Source organism: Callorhinchus milii, unplaced genomic scaffold (assembly GCF_018977255.1).
Source record: "Callorhinchus milii isolate IMCB2004 unplaced genomic scaffold, IMCB_Cmil_1.0 Scaffold14, whole genome shotgun sequence".
NCBI classification, from domain to species: domain Eukaryota; kingdom Metazoa; phylum Chordata; class Chondrichthyes; order Chimaeriformes; family Callorhinchidae; genus Callorhinchus; species Callorhinchus milii.
The window spans coordinates 5,911,583-5,929,273 of NW_024704755.1; the positions used below are offsets into that span (position 1 = coordinate 5,911,583).

General features: G+C 43.1%; 2 protein-coding genes across 2 annotated transcripts; one reads left to right on the forward strand and one right to left on the reverse strand.

Moving 5' to 3' along the window:
• Positions 1-3,207: 3,207 nt before the first annotated feature.
• LOC121850148 (60S ribosome subunit biogenesis protein NIP7 homolog) lies at positions 3,208-7,245 on the reverse strand. The gene is made up of 6 exons (XM_042340391.1): positions 7,237-7,245; positions 5,629-5,852; positions 4,379-4,465; positions 4,009-4,147; positions 3,704-3,844; positions 3,208-3,406 (listed from the first exon to the last, which is right to left on the reverse strand). The coding sequence occupies exons 1-6, from the start codon at positions 7,243-7,245 to the stop codon at positions 3,287-3,289; spliced, it is 720 nt and encodes a 239-aa protein (XP_042196325.1). The 3' UTR covers positions 3,208-3,286.
• A 228-nt stretch (positions 7,246-7,473) lies between these two features.
• znf276 (zinc finger protein 276) lies at positions 7,474-17,233 on the forward strand. The gene is made up of 11 exons (XM_042340392.1): positions 7,474-7,588; positions 9,607-9,925; positions 10,851-10,921; positions 11,225-11,782; positions 12,458-12,539; positions 12,865-12,948; positions 14,092-14,181; positions 14,414-14,489; positions 15,138-15,255; positions 15,466-15,565; positions 15,888-17,233. Exons 1-11 carry the CDS (start codon positions 7,474-7,476, stop codon positions 16,135-16,137), a joined length of 1,863 nt encoding a protein of 620 aa, XP_042196326.1. The 3' UTR covers positions 16,138-17,233.
• The last annotated feature ends 458 nt before the right edge of the window (positions 17,234-17,691 follow it).

Genomic DNA, 17,691 nt, shown 5'->3' on the forward strand with positions numbered 1-17,691 from the left:
TTGAGGGTGTTGTGGGTTACCGTCATCAAGTTATTTCGCGTCACGCCCATGCGGGTTAGATCGTGTGTACGAAGCTTTCCACTCTGTTGCAGACGAATCCATAAAGAATTAATCAATATCAACATCCCTCCATTATTGTGACTATCAGGATGGTAGAATGCAAGCTAGATTGACATGGTCTTTTTGCGTCTAGCAATTCATACGTTCCCATGTTCAAACTAAATGTTTAGTTTCCTCTTGGAAAAGTCAACAGTAAACCAGGACTCCAAATGTCCCAGAATGGGATTTGGAGCCTGCAACTGCATCAAGTCCTTTTTCTATTCAGGTGTAATTTCCTTGTTTGGTTGGCAGTTGTTCCCTTTCTCCTTTCCAGCTAGTGGTGATTGCAGTCTAAACACCAGTATTGTGGTCGTATGAACTATCTACCTCTCACACGAAGTGGAAAATAGGTCAAGTGGAAGTTCAGTAAATCTTATTAACAAAAACTTGTATCTAACTATTTACAGGAAACTCAAGCTTTAGGAACCTTGTTTTGTATTCAGTGTTTCCAGTTCCTGTGGTTACCATCCTAATAGTCGCATGCTATAATGGAGAGATGTTGTAATATTAATCAATATACTGACACATCATTCCATTAGTACCAAAAATCTAATTTCCAATCTATGACCTTTTATAAAATTTGGGTGGCTTTCCTGACATTGGACCGTTCTGCTGACCTAAATATGAATATGTGAAGCTATACAGATTCAATACAAGATAATCTTAAAATCTTCAATGTTTTGCATTTACACAAAAGCAAACCGATAGTAGCGTGGAAACAGGTTCATCATTTCCTTTGACTGCATTTTGTTGTTTTCCGCTTATAAATAAACATTGCGGTGAACTGTTTCATAAGCAGAGAACAAAGTGTGGTGAACAAGAAATTATTCATCATGAGACGGATATTCCTGAAATTCCTGCTAACTGGTATTTCAGGGTTTGATGACCTCTACATACATTAAAGTTAATATAAACCAAAGTCCCAGTGCGAGGCTTGGATCCCTGTGAAGCGCTTTGAAATGTTTTCTGACATTAAAGCTGCTATAGTTGTCTAGTTGGCGCTGAACCCACACCTCTGACTGAAGTGTTACCAACTAAGCTAAAATAACACCTAATATTTTGTCTGAACTTGTGCCGAATATAGCATTTAATTCTACCTGGGCTTTATGTTCTTACCAAGAATTTCCCACAAATACTTCTATAGACAATCCCATAATACATGAGGAAAGTTGTTTACTGCTCAGTATCAAATTCCACTTGATGTTTGCACTCCCAAATAAATGAGTCACCTAAAATTTCCCCAAGGCTGAAAATTTGGGTGACTTTTCTGACATTGGACCACAATAACTTCCAAGTAATCAAGATGGAATTCCCATCTACTTTCCCATGAAACTCCACACTCAGGTAGGTCAAGGGACTTTTACACTATGTGAAAATATATTTTCCTACTGCAGAAAGCAGAATTGTCTGTTCAATCTCGCCATGAAGCAACACTCTGGCGTTATTTTTCTACGAGCGACAATGTGATTAAAAACTTAAATATCTGCATATTGGGAGCCAATCTATATTAAACTCCAACCGAGTCTGTTTCTGGAAGCTGATTTGTCCATTAAGTGACAGAAAGCCCCAAGTAATGTACCACAACTTTTTATTCCCCAAATTTGAATTTGGGGCTATTTTGAAGCTGCTGATTAATATTTCTGAGCAAAGTAATAAAATAATTGGATCATTTTCGCTAAATTGTGGGATCTTTACCTGATGGTTCTTCCCTTTTTTAGCTGTTTGGAGTTTCTATCCGACAGCCTATTTTCATCTAATCCGTAGTCACAATACAATTTCATTTTTGGGCAGTGATTTGGAGGCCTCACGTGGCCAAGCGTTGTATTACAGTAACACTATCTTACTTTGTAAATAACATTATACTTTAACATTGTGCATAGCTAGGATTTGAAAATAAGACCATTCTTTGTGTTTTACACAATATATAGCTAATTATTTTTCTGCCAAACAAATCGATCAAGGCTACTTTTGTATCGATAGCTAATTTTTAAGATCATTCATAGATACGGTTTGGGTTGAGAGCCCAATTGAGTTGCTGCAAGGATGTTACACTAAATGTGAAGTTTCATTTTAATGGAAACACTGCAAGATATATTCCAAGTACCTGATCCCCAACATCAGACCGTGCCTCATATATTATAGAGAATTAAAAATCAAAGTTACAAATTCTAATCTCTAAAACAATCTCAGGTGTAAAAATCTAATTACATCCATTTTTGAGTTTGAAGTACAAGGGAAAGAACGTAGGAGGAATAATAATAATCTTTGCACTTGATGTAGTGCCTTACAGTGTCTTTGAGCTGTCTCAAAAGTACTTCACAGAATATACTGTAAAGTGTAGTGACTGTATTTTGTGGGCGAAATGCGGTTTTTGATCATTGTACACTGGGAGTTGAGGAATCCTGTAAACCCAGTTTATCTCGGCTTTTTTTAAATCCGTTATGAGGTGAACAAAATAACCATGGCAGATCAGAAACTGCGTTTTTATATAGAAAATCGAATGTCATCTACTTTGAAGATGAATACAAGCATACAACTGTGGATACAATCATATTGTAACAGATACAATACATTAGCAGGACTAACTGCAATGGTGGCAGAAAAAAAACTGTCATGCAGTAAATTTTTTCAAATATTTTCTGCAAGTTAACTGAAATCATACACTTTCCAATTAATGTATGTAAATTCCCAAAATTCAAAATCACACTGGATACAAGGTGAAATAGGTGTCAGAGATAGCCAGAGCTGTTCCATGTAATCTTCAGCTAAAATAGTACTTTTAAACAATTACATTTAATACCTTAAATTTTAGTTATCAAAAATCATACCTCGTCCAAAAGTGTTCATTTCAATTCAATTTTGAGCCAAAATTAAGAAGGCACAACAGATATAAATATAAAACAATGGTCTGAATCACTACGAACGTTCTGAAATGTGCTCTCTGATACAACTTTTGAGATCTTTAAAATATTGACTGCCTTGAAATACCAGCTTGAAAAAGCGATACAAGTTTGGAAACGATCTTGAATAACATTTCAGATGTTTTCATTTCTTACTGAAAGCAACCTTGAGCCTTCCCACAATCCGCTGCGGTGGAGCAGCCAGTAAGTTGCTGAATTATCTTCCCCTTCCATAGAGAATCTGACGTGTGAGAAATAGTTCTTTTTGTAGCTAATAAGACGATAAGTTATGTTAATGTATCCTCATGTCGTAAATATTCGCCAATATCAGCCTGGTGAAATACAACGACTGCCATTGGGTCTAATTTCCGACAGTCTTGAGTTGATTTTGCAGCAACTCCAAAGCCCTGGAGAAAATTAAGAAGATTTTTAAATTATGTAAATCGTACCAATGAACATTAATGGCATATTCTCAACATAGTCCTGAAAACCACATTGCCTATTTTGAAGGAAGGTCATTTGTGAACAGACAATAAGAGTCTGCAGTAATAAGAGTTACCAGTCTGCAAGTTATACTCAAATGATTACTCAGGTGTTTATATTACCTTTGCTTACAAATACACAGGCAATAATCCTTAGCATATTCTTTTTCTGTTTATTTTAATGTTTGTTCAGAGTAAAAATGATCCTATCCTCTTGCTTACCAATGGAACGTCAGCCATGGAATAAACCACAACACCTTGATACTGAGCCGTGTTCTCCGTAATTCGGCCCAGACCAGATTTCAAAACGTGGTTTCCATACAGGAACGATTGTTCAGATCCAGGCTTCACCCATACTTTGTACTGAAATTAAAACAAACACATTGTGCATTTTAGCAATGAGGACTGCGTGTGTGTCATTTAAGAAACCGTCTTGTCTCATATTTTCATTTATTAACCATTTCTAACTACATAATTTACATTGACTTTTTGCTGCTACTCAATTGTCGGAACGTAGAGACACCTACCTTAGCATAGGGAGCAAGGTAGTCGAGAGCCGTTACATGCAATCGAAATTTTGATGTTTTGGTGAATTTCCCAAAGCATGTTCCTAATGAAACAAGTTTATTTCGAGGTATACTTGTTGCCAGTTTCAGGATGGTCTCACTGTGGAAAAAAAACCTCAACAAATCAGGTAGGGAGCAAAACCTTCCCACCTAAAGTAGAAAGCATTGCACAAATAAACTGCTATGAAGGGAAATCAAACTATTACATAAATCTGAACTCAGAACAACTGAATATGAACAAATTCTATCATCCCTTGTCACATACAGGATTCTTTAAAGTGAAGGTTTTCCCCCCCAGTCAGACCAAGTAACGTCAGGTCTCACTTCTTACCTGACGTAATAAATACGATCGTTGTGTAAACGGAAGCAGTAGGTTCCGTCAGGACGATCCACTAGCAGCTTAATATTCTCTCCAATGCTGAAGAAAAAAGTTTTGAAACAGTTAAAGTGCAAAATGACATATAGAATGAATGAAATCAACCGTGAGCAAATCCGCAGATAAAAAATAAACATACCCCCACATTGAAATTTTGAGCTCAATTAAATTATAGTGCAGTACTCCGGGAATTTTGGAAGTGTCGTCCTTTGAATGAGATATTAAACCAAAATCTTGTATCCATGGATGACAAAGATCGTTTACTTTAATCAGACGGAGTAACCCACCTGTAAGCCGCCCGTATACAGAAATTTCCTTGTGCCTGGAATGAAATGTGCACACTTTTTTGGGGGGATGCACCCTTATTACTTAAAATTCTAAGAGTATGAGTCGTGTATCGGTGAGAAACGAAACTCTGGGTTTCCCCAGAGTATTACGCTGTTACATAATAAATAATCCTTGTTTTTAACCGCAGCACCTTATCACGCGGAGACGTCTCAAAACGCTTCACAGGATATACCTGTACCGTAAAATTCTACTGATCAGCCAGACTGGCCGGTCTATCAACACCCGCGTCCTGGAGTACCGCTGGGGCCGTCTGGCTCGGGGAATGGACCACCACAGCGGGGTACGCTGCCCAGCGTGTGCGCCTTGCGCCTGCCAGCCCACGCATCCTTCGCCTACGTCCTCCCGAGGAGGTCAGTCGCACGCCGGTCACTGAACTCCGAGGTGGTTCCGTGGGGCCCCCTCGCCAGCGCGAATCGCTGACAAATCCGCACCGGCTACACATCTGACAGCGCGGTCGCCCCTTTCGCAAAAGCTTTTTTTTTTTCGGGGGGGGGGGGGGGCGGGGGAGAGGGAGGAGGAGAAACTTTAGGACTTTACATTTGCAGGTGATGTGGATTATTCCCTGGACCCCCCCCCATTTTTTATTCTGTTTCTTCTTAACCCTGTACAGCACCAGCCTGACCCCACGCCGTGAGAGGGGGGGGGGCAATGACCACCATGACACGGGAGGGAGAGAGAGAGAGAGAGACCTGACAGATCCAAAGCTTTCAACGCTCGGGCCCAGGGCCCCACGCGAGGCCCCGGTGTCCCCCCCCCCCCACCCTCTCCCTCTCTCCCTCTCCCTGTCCTCGGGCCTCCTCCAGTTCCTCACTCCCCGGTCTCGGGGCGGGGGGTCGGTCGGTCGGTCGGACACTCACTATCTTGAGAGCTTCTCGAACAGGAGCCGCGTTTCTTCCTCCGTCAGCGCCGCATCCTCCTCCCCGGCACGTGGTGCGCTTCCCCCCCTCAGCCGCCTGTCCGCCCCGACCGCCTGTCCGCCCGACCGGAAACGGAACTCTGTGTCTGTGGTCGTTCCGTCCGGGCGGAAATCCGCGTCTCCCCGGCAACCAACCAACCAACCGCCCGCCCCGCCCGCCCGCGGCTCCCGTCACAGTCGAGCGCAGCGTTTTTAAACCCATCGTTTGTAAATTAACGGCCGCTCAGCGGCGGCCACCGAGACTCTCTCTCTCTCTCTCTCTCCCTTCCTTCCTCCCTCCCTCCCTCGCATCCCGTTCCCTCCCTCCCTCCCTCCCTCCTCTGCTTTCCTTCCCTCTCTCCCTCCCCTCGGTTGAAGATGAGTGGAATCAGTGGAGAAATGAGGCAAAGGTGACACAGCAGAGCCCTGAGCCCCGGGTGTGTGTGGGGGGGGAAGAGAAGTGGGAGCTATGATTTGTTACCCGCCAGTTAGCCCCGGGTTACTGACTGTGTGTGGGGGGGGGCTGTGTGTGTGTTGGGGGCTGTGTGTGTGCGTGTTGGGGGGCTGTGTGTGGGGGGCTGTGTGTGTTGGGGGCTATGTGTGTGGTGTTGGGGGGGGGGCTGTGTGTGTGTTGGGGGGCTATGTGTGTGTGTGTTGGGGGGGGGGGGCTGTGTGTGTGTTGGGGGGTGTATGTGTGTGTGTGTTGGGGGGGGCTGTGTGTGTGTTGGGGGGGGCTGTGTGTTGGGGGGGCTGTGTGTTGGGGGGCTGTGTGTGTTGGGGGGCTGTGTGTGTGTTTGGGGGCTGTGTGTGTTTGGGGGCTGTGTGTGTGTTTGGGGGCTGTGTGTGTGTTGGGGGGCTGTGTGTGTGTTGGGGGGCTGTGTGTGTGTTGGGGGGGGGCTGTGTGTGTTGGGGGGCTGTGTGTGTTGGGGGCTGTGTGTGTGTTGGGGGGGGCTGTGTGTGTTGGGGGGGGCTGTGTGTGTGTTGGGGGGGCTGTGTGTGTGTTGGGGGGGCTGTGTGTGTGTCGGGGGGGGGGGCTGTGTGTGTGTTGGGGGGGGGCTGTGTGTGTGTTGGGGGGGGGGCTGTGTGTGTGTGGGGGGGGGGCTGTGTGTGTGTTGGGGGGGGGCTGTGTGTGTGTTGGGGGGTGGCTGTGTGTGTGTTGGGGGGGGCTGTTTGTGTGTTGGGGGGGGCTGTGTGTGTGTTGGGGGGGGGCTGTGTGTGTGTTGGGGGGGGGGCTGTGTGTGTGTTGGGGGGGCGGCTGTGTATGTGTTGGGGGGTGTCTGTGTGTGTGTTGGGGGGGGGGGGCTGTGTGTGTGTTAGGGGGGCTGTGTGTCGGTGGGGCTCTGTGTGTGTGTGTGTGTGTGTGTGTTTGGTGTCGGGGGAGGGGGGGGGTGCGGGGTGACAGCCGGAACCTTTCTCCTGGGTCCGTGGCGCCGCGTTTCCCGCTGGTCCGGTCCCCGGGCTCCGGCTTCCGGTTGTTTACTCTCCGTTCGGTCTCCGGGGCCTCAGTCGGACAGTCGGTGGTTGTTGAGGGGGAAAAAAAAAGCCGCGAAACTAAATGTATGTTATAAACCAATAACATCGTATCAATAAAAAAAATGTGTTAACATTCCTTTATTTTACAATAATTTCGTTATTTTTTTTAAAAAAATTAAATAACATCCCCTCCCCCCACACACCCCCTCACACACACACTCCCCCCCACACCCCCAACACACACACACACTCCCCCCCACACCCCCTCACACACACACACTCAACATGAACGGAACAAACGGGGCCGCTTCGTGTCGGTGGCGATGGCCAGAAGATGGAGAAGCTGTCGGAGGGGCAGCGGCAGCGGTGGGTCCGGGACCAGCAGCCGCGGCCTGAGGGCGAGGCGGCGGCGGCGGCCACACGAGCGGATTGTCGCGGGCCGGAGACAGGTCAGTGTCCCGGTCTGGCCTCCCCCCCCCCCCTCCCTCCCTCTCCCCTTCTCCCTCCAGATCACAACAATAATATATTTTAAAATGCAAAAGGGATTAAACGACGGCTTAAGGAAGGCTTCATCGCACAGCCCCCGGCGCTCCGGCTCGTGACAGGAGACCGAGAATCCGGGGAGGGAGGGAGGGAGGGAGGGCGGCTTTACACTCGGGCTCCAGCCCTCGGCACCTGTTCGGCTGCTCCGAGACCTCGGGCTCACTCCCTCCCTCACTCCCTCCCTCACTCTCTCCCTCCCTCACTCGATCCCGGTTTGATCCCCATCCCGATCCGCTCGCAAAGTCAGTGTGGGGGGGAGTGGGGGGGCGCTTCGGACCCGTCGTTCGCTCGGGCCGTCTTCCCCGCCGACGAGTCGCGACTTCTGCCAAAACTTTGCACACTCCATAAAAGCTGACGGCAGCGCCGGGGCCGCCACAGAGGGGAAGGGAGGGAGGGAGGGAGGGAGCCATCCCACTCAGCTCCTGCCCACCCCGCGAGGTAACGAGCCCTCGCTGGACATAGCAGAGCTCTATCGGCGACGGAGGCTGTGTAAGTTCCGACTGTGGTTAAACTCCCAACAGTACCCCCCCCCCCCCCACACACACACAGTGATGGCTAAGAGTAATTTTTTAAAAAAATGACCCTCAACAAACTCACGCATGAACTGCAATAGGGCATACGATCGGCTTCCATCAATCTGATGGGTTTGTTGGCGACTGACTTTGTTGGCGACTGACTGCTGATTTATTGTTTTGTAAAATAACCCGCGGTGGGGGGTGGTGGGGGGGGGTGGTGGGGGGGGGGTGGTGGGGGGGGTGGAGGGGGTGGGGGGGGGGGGGTGGAGGGGGGTGGGGGGGGGGGGGGGTGGAGGAGGTGGTGGGGGGGGGGTGGAGGGGGGTGGAGGAGGTGGGGGGGGGGGGGTGTGAGCAGAGAGAAGTCGAGACAGTTTGATGATGAAGAAGCTGCAATGTACTTTTTTGTGTGGTGCACGTGAGAAGCTTCGGTCTGGCAGATTGTACGAGAGAGGTTACAACGATAGTGTTCCAGTACGTGGTCTTCCCGGATGTTCCAGGAACTCCACGTACTTGAAGGACTCAACCGGCCGCTGACCCCCCCACCCCCCCCCCCCCCGTTCCCCCCTTTTTTGAAGATGCATAACCAACTTAAATTAACTTTCCGTTAATGGCCACTATTCGAACAAAAGCCGGAGAAGCACAGGAAGGACCGAGATTTGGTGGAGTGGCGCAATATCAAAGGTTTACACTTGCACTTACACTTGGAAGTGCAGGTCCAAGTTGTCCAATAGACAGGCGTTTGGGAGATGCAGCTATTGCAATGGTTATGGTCATGTCAGACAGTCTAGTCCTTGATCCCCTTAACATTCAACAAGTATTTGCAACAGATCAGCTCCGAAGTGCCAAGAGGCACCAGTGATATTCGCTTGTCTTACATCAATAGATTCTGTGATTTCCTGAAGGAAATCAGATGAACTACTGAACCGTAACTTGGAAAATCTGAAGAATCAGTGACTGAGTCTCCTTATCTATGATCCCAGAGTTTATTTGTAGGACATCCAGCAGCTTGATGAGAACTCCATCGCCAGTGAAATCAAAGTCTTTAAATATCTAACCTCACAAGAATGCTTCCCACATAGAGAATTTTGATGTAGAGCTAATATCCAGCAACTCAGTGGTGCACCACCCTAATACAGCAATGTGCTGTAGCACCAAAATCCTTTTCGCATCTTTTAAATACTGTATCTAAGGGAAGAAATAATACTATTTTGATTTGTAAAACTAATTGCTAGTTTCAATATTTTAGCGAGTACCCCAGAAATGGATTTCTTTCAAAGTGCCTTTCCTAAATGTCAGCAATTTAATACACACGATGAACTAACTTCCTTAAATATTAGTTCTCAGCATAATTTACATAAAATAACAAATGGTAAATTTTTAAACAAAATTTCCTCCCCCTTTTCTATCAGCTGCACCTATTGTTGTGACCACCAGCTATTGCCGCCTCTGCCATGGCAAGTTTTCCTCCAGGAGTTTGCGGAATGTCTTTGCAAAGGTTCCTCTGATTGACACAAATCCAGAGAGGCAGCGAAGAGCACAACAAACTTTCTGTGCCGATTTCCAGAGGCTGGTTGGCATTGTGGTAAGGCAGGATCCCACCTTGCCCCAGTTTATCTGCAGAAACTGTCACGCTCAGTTTTATAAATGCCGGAGTATCCTGCGAAATTTCATTCAACGAGTGAATTCTTCTCCCGTGGCTCCCGTACAGCGAGGACAAGAGGCGGGCAGGTACCTGAAGACCAGATGATTAATGTGTGTGTTATTTAATGTGTGTGTTATTTAATGTCACTAATGTACATAGTTAATTTATAACGTGTGCAGTACTCTACACCTGAGTGTCTGTTATACACAAGTATAACTTGAAAAGAAAATGTTGAAAAGTATATTCAGCTATTATTTAGCATCTCCAGTCCAGTATTGGTCGGCTGAAGAAGGCACTGTGTCTCTATCTTAGTCTTGTTTTTATTTATTGTCTTGTTACACCACATTAGCCTTACACTCATTTGGGGTGAAGGAACTTGTACTTTCTTTGATATCGTTTCCCACTTGTGTCTTGATTGATAGCTTAGGTCTTCACAGTCAGACGGGTGGATGGGTGGGATAATTAATTGGGTAAATAGAAAGCATTGAAAGCTTCACTAAATATAATTGTATGTTTTGACCACATTTCAAAAAATGCATAAAGGTAAGAGGCTTTTTTAAATTTTTTTTAGTATTTTGTGATAGGTTTCTTTACTCCTTAGAAAGATCAGCAGATGATAGATAAGTTACTATTTTTTTTCATCGTCAACTGTAACTGAACAAAGAGCAACATTGATGTTAATTGTCAGAGCATTCCATATAAATGCCCTTTTTATTAGCTACTGGATCAAGGCATAATTTGCCCACAGCAAATAGGAATTTAACTCACTGTTGTTTCACATTTTGAATAAATGGGAGTTTTTGTGTTGTACAATCATAAATAATAATCCTTGCATTTCATATAGCGCTTTCCACTTCGGGGGGACATTGCAAAGCATTTCATAGGATATACTGTAAAGTGTAGCAATTGTATTTTGTAGGCGAACATACAAGAAGGGCATGTAGTTTATAAGTGCAGTAAATTTTACATTTTCAACCTCAGTTGAATGTAATGATTTTTTTTCTATTGTAGGTTTTTTGCAGCCACTGAAATGTCATTCACACCATCACTTTCACAGCCTCCATTAGGTGATTCAATTCCTGGTAAGTGAACCAGAGCGCAGTGCACAATTAGCTGGGTGTTTCACCTATATTAGTCGAGAAATGAAGTGTAGAACGAATTGGAAATTGCTGATAATATTTTCTGTTTGCATAGTACCAGGCATCATAATGACTCATTTTTGAATGTTCAGTTATTGTTTACGATTTATAGGAAAATGCAAAAATAATTATGTAGCACAAATGTTTACTAAACATAGGAGGTTTCATTTATTTTGAAACGCGCTGCTTCAATCTACAGTACTGGATGTGGTACAGATTGTTTTATTTGCTTCTGATTTTTTTTAGATATCAAACATATGCTAAATGATAGACTCTTAAGTGCAAGCCCACAATGTCTGCAGATTCTAGTCACTTGGGCTCACCATCATGGCAGTAGCTGCAAATCCACACCGAGCCTTCAGAGCGTCTTATCTGCAGAGTATCGTGGAGTGGTTGGAGCTGTGTGGGGCTGCCAGGAGGGGCACAGTTATATCCTGGACACACATTTAAATCACAGTGTTTCACTTAGTGAAGAGCACTGCCCACGCAAAGAGAATAATGATCCAGTGAAAGAGGAAATTGTGGAGAGCACATCATCACGCCTGTCTTCCCAGAATGGATCGGGCCCCGAAAATGGCGAGGGCAGGTCTATCTCGAAGCCTCAGCCAGTCCCAGTGTCACTTTGGTCGTTAGACTGCCAGCCTTGTACACACAGTGGGGTTGGTTCACAGCCAGCAGACACAGACAATTCAGGCCAATCGTCATTGAACAAGGACATGTTTTTACGATCACAGCCTGTTGGTGTTGAATGCTCTTGGGAAACACTTCACTTGCAGGATGCTACTCGGGTTTTAAAAGCAAAAGGTAAGAGCTTTATTTAAATGCTAGTTTTCAAGTTTTATTTAAATGCACTAAAATAACTAAACTTGCAGTAAAATGAAAAGCTGAAACGTAACTGGAGCAATGACACAAACCAGCAGCTGGTACATTATTTTGAAGTCTGTTAATGAGATGATGTGAAAACAGTGTAATAAACGCACTTGTTGGGAACTCCTCCTACTTGCTGTTGATATAACTATATACTGTATTAGAACGTGTTAAGCCTTGCCTCCCGCATAACCAAAATTATCCATTGCCTCTGAAAGACAAATTCCTGTCAGAGGTGAAGAGATCCTATTAAAAGGTTAAGTCTGCACTGACATTTATGCAGAAGTTAACTGCATGTCAGAGTGGTTTATTTTTATTACTCTTTAAAGATGCAGTGTCACTGTTTGTACCTCTTATGCCAACATCAGAGAAGTGACTTGCCTCAGGAATGGCCTTGCAGATTGAATGCTACAAGCAGGTTTTTTGTTTTTAGAGTTGATTTCTGATTCTGATTTTAGAGTTAATTTTATCTGATGAAAGGATCAAGTACTGCGATACTTGGTGTTAATGGCTTGGTAATCGTGCTTAATGTAGCCACGAAAACTTGTTCCGCTTTGTTTCTTGCTCTACCCTAACTGTTGTAACAATTTTTTTTACTTTCGTCACCAATAGGTCAAATGAGCTGCAACAAAGCATCGTGTTCCATTATGGTTGATGCCGCTGATGGGTTAGAGTCCAGTGATCTCTCTGATAGGTAGGAGTCATTACTGCCAGCGGTGTTTCTACTGAGACAATGTACAACGTTCAGTTGAAAGTTTCGCTTGGAACTCAGATCTTCATGCTCCGTGATTGCAAGAACTCTAAGAGCTCTAGCTAATGTTTAATTTGTGATGTTGCTTCATATAATATAATTCAGATTTGCTGAACAGCCAGCAGCAGCCTTTAAAAGGTTTAACAATTAAGACTGTTGTAAATTGCCGAGTGATCCAGCAATTCAAGCGTGAGAATGGAAAGGGAATTCAAAGGCTTCAATTGGAACTATATCTTTTACCTCTTCCTATTAATTTTGTTCTTTGTAGATATCTGTCAAGTGAAGAAGACCAAGGGGAACAAATGAAGAGTGGCTCCTCAGATGAGTCCTTTCAGCCGCACTGGGAGAAGAAGTGAGTCCTCGACAAGCTAAACTGCAAAACCTTCACCTTTTATAGGCCAAACTTAACTTAGATTTGCACTAAGTACTTCCCAAGTGGCATTCGTATATTAATATATGGATTTGTTTGAACTTCTGTTTTGCTTCTTCGGTGTGTGTCATTCTCTGATTGCTAGTTAAGGAGAATACACAACTGTTTGAAAATTACTGAAGTGGATTGAAAAGGCTCCTTGTACAAACTACAACAGTGAAATCACTGGTGCACGAAACTAAATTTTCAACTCAGCCATGAATGTGATTTAATCTCGTCTCCCATCAGTTAGTCCAGAGAGCAGCTTTTTAAAAAAACTTTAGGAGCATAACGACAGTGAGATGACTGTCCCTGTGAAGGCTTAGCATTGAAAATCACGATTATTGTTAGGACTTTGAGCACAGAAAATATGCTTTCATACCTCCTGGGATTTGTGTATGTGTTTGTGGAAGGGGAGGGTACTGGTGAATGGGCAGATTTTTGTTGAAAATACAATTCGAATATCGGGTACAATGTAAGGTATAGATAAGTAGATAAGATTGATTTAGTTTGATTTAAGCACGTGTTCTTAGGCAAACACAGCAGTCAATTTACACACAGCGATGTCCCACAAACGGCCACGAACAGAATGTCAAGTTGTTCTTTGGGAGATTGTTGCCCAGGACACTGGGAGAATCTCCTCTGTTTGAGTTGCATCTTGGGATTGTTAATGTCCATCTGGACCAGCATCTAATAAAGAACGTTGTTACACTGGCAAACGAGGCTGCTAATCTGTATCAACAATGTCCCAATAACAATGAGGGAAAATAAAATTTGAGGAAGGCAGAGAAAAGGGAAACATTTTTTTAAAATCTGGAAAATAAAGGATAAGAGGGAGGTGGTTTGTACAGAGGGTTAGAAGCCTAGGTTAGGCACTGTCTATCCCACTGTATGTTTGTTTTTCTTTCTGTGGGTCTTTGAATGGTAACATGTAGATAGAGAGATAGTTAATTATTCACATAATTCTGCAGACATTACCCTGATGGTTCGACATCAACAGTTCTTCAGTACGTGGACAGTTTCCAACTCAGTTTGAAACAGGTGCAAACGAAAAGCTGAACAATAATGTATGTTCTTTTCTTTCAGTAAGATACCCAATAAAAAATGTGATCGTAAAGAAGTCAAGAAACCAACAGGGCAAAAGCGAGGCCGCAAACCTAAACTGAATTCTGAAAGGTACTTACATTTCTTCTGGATAGGAAAGAGGGCTGGCTGATATCCTGTGCCTTTATCGGTTCCTTAGTTTCATGTGATTGTGATTTGTAGGAACCACAGATTTATCATTTGAATCTTATAGTGTAATTTTGGAAGTCAATTTTATAATCCAGGTATCCTTATAGATACATTAAACTGAACTGATTGATACACCAGAATGAATAATTTGGAGGTGAACGTGTGCTTTTTTCAGGGAAGATCTGCCCACCATGTACAGATGTCAGTACAAGGGTTGTTGTGCAGTTTACAGAGGAGCTGATGGACTGAAGGTAAAACCACACTTGAAACTAGATAACACTTGGAATTGATGCCACATGATTTTATAACACTGTTTCAGATCAGTTTTAAAACTTTCTTGGAGTTATTTGGTAGTTGCTAGGTGGTCCTGAACTCTAGAAGGTACATTGGGTTAATTTCAAGTGTTATTTTTGTGCTGAGCTTGTTTCTGTTAATCTGGTTTGTTTTAATACAAAAACTTCCCTTGGAGTTTTGTTTTCTTCTGATATTTACTGGATAGATCTGAAGCCTGTATGCTTTCGCGCTCTGAGATGCTACCGGGTGAAAGGTGCTATATAAAAGCAAGTTGTTGTTGTAAGTCTTTTATTGGTGTGTTGGGTCACTCTTTCAGCCATCCATTCTGCTAAACAGCGGTAGACAGATTGTGTACAAAGCTCAGGCATAGTAATAATCGACTGTTCAAAGCTATGGCTTGGCTTCTATATGGATGGATTATATTTGTAACTGAAATGGTCATCTTTACATACGTTTGGCCTGTCAAAAGATAGTAGCAAAGTATTTCGAGTTCAGTAACTAGGACCAGAGAAGCTGGGAATGACTTGCTGTTAAACGATAATGAAGATGTGATGGTTGCTGAATTCCACATTTTCTGCTGAGTAAACCAATTTTTTCAATTTTAGAAACACATAAAAGAACATCACGAAGAGGTGCGTGAACGACCCTGCCCGCACCCAGGGTGCAACAAGGTGTTTCTGATCGATCGTTACCTACAACGTCACGTGAAGCTCATTCACACAGGTATAAGAATTTATATTGATCGGTTCCCTGGTTCTTCTGGTCTGGTAATTCAGTATATCGGCTAAGTTAGAAAGATGCCTATTCATGTATTGTATTACTCCTTCATTACTTGTTCTTGAAGGCAAGCAGGGATGTATTTAGCCAAGTGCAGTGCCCAGAGTAGATCTGCTTTCAGGTTTGTACTAAAACACAATTTTGTTGTCCTTACAGAGGAGAGGAATTACATCTGTGATGAGTGTGGACAAACATTCAAACAGCGAAAGCATCTTTCAGTTCATCAAATGCGCCACTCAGGAGCAAAACCTCTACAGTAAGTATTGGAACTCTGAATATATTTTTAAAAATGCAGTTATAAAAATGACCATGCATTAGTAAAGATGTTATCAATCTGGGCAAAGCCTGGCACAATGGTGTGTGTATCGCAGGTTTTGATTATTTTAATGATTTCTCAAAACATTAACCATCTTATTCAGAAACGTGACTTTTGCCATCGTGAGGAATTTCCAACTTGAATTGTCGCACTCGACGTCAATGGGACTGCGAGAGTGACAGGTTATCAATGGCATCTAATAATATTTCATTTGGAGGGTATAATCTGGATTGTCTGTTTCCCCCACACCTCCCCTTTACAGGTGTGAAATTTGTGGTTTCCAGTGCAGACAAAGAGCATCCCTGAAGTACCACATGACGAAGCACAAGGCAGAGGCTGAACTTGATTTTGCCTGTGACCAGTGTGGGAAGCGGTTTGAAAAGGCGCACAATCTGAACGTTCACATGTCTATGGTTCACCCTTTGACCCAGAACACAGATAAAAACAAACCAACTGAGACTGCTGAAAAAGAATTAACGAACAAGACATTCACTGACCAGGATCCCAGTTAGTGAACAGTTACCTGCTAGCAAAGGACCCATGTACACAGTAAGATATGGAATATTTACACCTCATGGTTTTTCAGTGTCAGCAGGACCTGCGTTGGAACAGATTGACCTTTTACTTATTTGAACAACAGGGAACCCAGATTCAACAACAAAAAAAACTCATCAAACGGCATCAATTTCCTTTCAAATGTAACTACATGTACCTAACAAACTTAGGTGTCTAAGTGCCAAGCTCTACTTGCTGTTTATAGCTTTGAAATGTAGATTTGGATAACCAATAATTGTTAACTTGCAGATAAGAGATTTGGATGAGTTGTCTGAGGACGTTGCTTATAATTACACTGATTTAAAACAGATTTGCAACTGAATGAGTATCGTGCTTAATGAGAGTACTGGAAGAGGGTTTGATTGATTTCCCACTGATTGCCTTCCATTTCACTTCTGTTAGCCAGTGAGCACAATTCTGGCTTGAATGTAGATAGTTTGTGTAGTTCATTGAATACCCAGACCTCAAAAAGGGAACTGATTTTACACAATGAGCTTTCAGCCCCTTAGCTAGATTATTGAATAACTCTTTAAGTATGAAATCAATGTGATGGTTGCTGAGGTTGGACAGAAATGTTATCACCGACAGATAAGTTACGCAGAATGCTATCATCAAATTGGCATTCTAGCACTAAATACATTTAAATATAATTTTACTAACTATTGCCTCATTTATTCACTTATTTAAATAATGTTTAATGTAATCCTGCTAAGAGCCCACTTTGGTGCTGGCAGTAAACAGATTCTGGAGAGTGAAGCAACAATAACAACTTGAATTTAGATAGCGCCCTTCATGCAGAGTAGTGTCTCAGTGCGTTGGCAGATGTAAGCATCAATCGTGAAAGTACTAAAACAAATTGAGGTGCCTTCGCTGTGAACATGCAGTGCAAGAGCAGGGCAAGATTCACATTCACTTAATATGACTTTCTTTGGAGCATTTTTTCAGCTGACAATACAATTTTTTCTGAAGGGCTACCTGATTTTGCTATGGATCAACAGAATATAGTGTGTGTGTGTGTATATATATATAGATATATATGTAGTGTGTGTGTATATATATATATATATAGATATATATAGTGTATGTGTATACATTTTGTGTGTATTTTTTATATATTTATACATTTTATATATATACACACAACATACATAAGAAATCAAAGCGCCAAACAAATCTAAGGGAAATAATGAAGCTGGGTAAAAATTTTTATGCAAGGTAGATGAAAGTTAACGAAACGTAACAGCTTGCGCAATAACTTTCAAATTATCCCTTCTTCAGGAAATGTGCTGTTCAGTACAGTTTACAGTGCAGTAACGGTTTGTATTGTGCAACCTACATTCTTTGTGTTTGTATTATATATATAGACTCACACACACATATGTAAATAGATTGGAATTTGCTTTTCTAAGTAATTTCTATACGTCTAATGTACTGAGCCACAATTCCGTCAGTTTAAACTGAAGGAATAGTTTGTCTATCATTTGGTACTAAATGAGTATAATTTAATGCAA

Excerpts from the sequence above, each read along its gene's own strand:
- LOC121850148 (XM_042340391.1), bottom strand. Across the intron at positions 4,148-4,378 it reads GATCGTATTTATTACGTCAG|TGAGACCATCCTGAAACTGG; the intron begins GTAAGAAGTGAG and ends TTTTTTCCACAG. Across the intron at positions 3,407-3,703 it reads CCATGGCTGACGTTCCATTG|GGCTTTGGAGTTGCTGCAAA; the intron begins GTAAGCAAGAGG and ends AATTTTCTCCAG.
- znf276 (XM_042340392.1), top strand. The coding sequence starts at position 7,474 with ATGGAGAAGCTGTCGGAGGGGCAGCGGCAGCGGTGGGTCCGGGACCAG. Across the intron at positions 10,922-11,224 it reads ATTAGGTGATTCAATTCCTG|ATATCAAACATATGCTAAAT; the intron begins GTAAGTGAACCA and ends GATTTTTTTTAG. Across the intron at positions 14,490-15,137 it reads GAGGAGCTGATGGACTGAAG|AAACACATAAAAGAACATCA; the intron begins GTAAAACCACAC and ends TTTCAATTTTAG.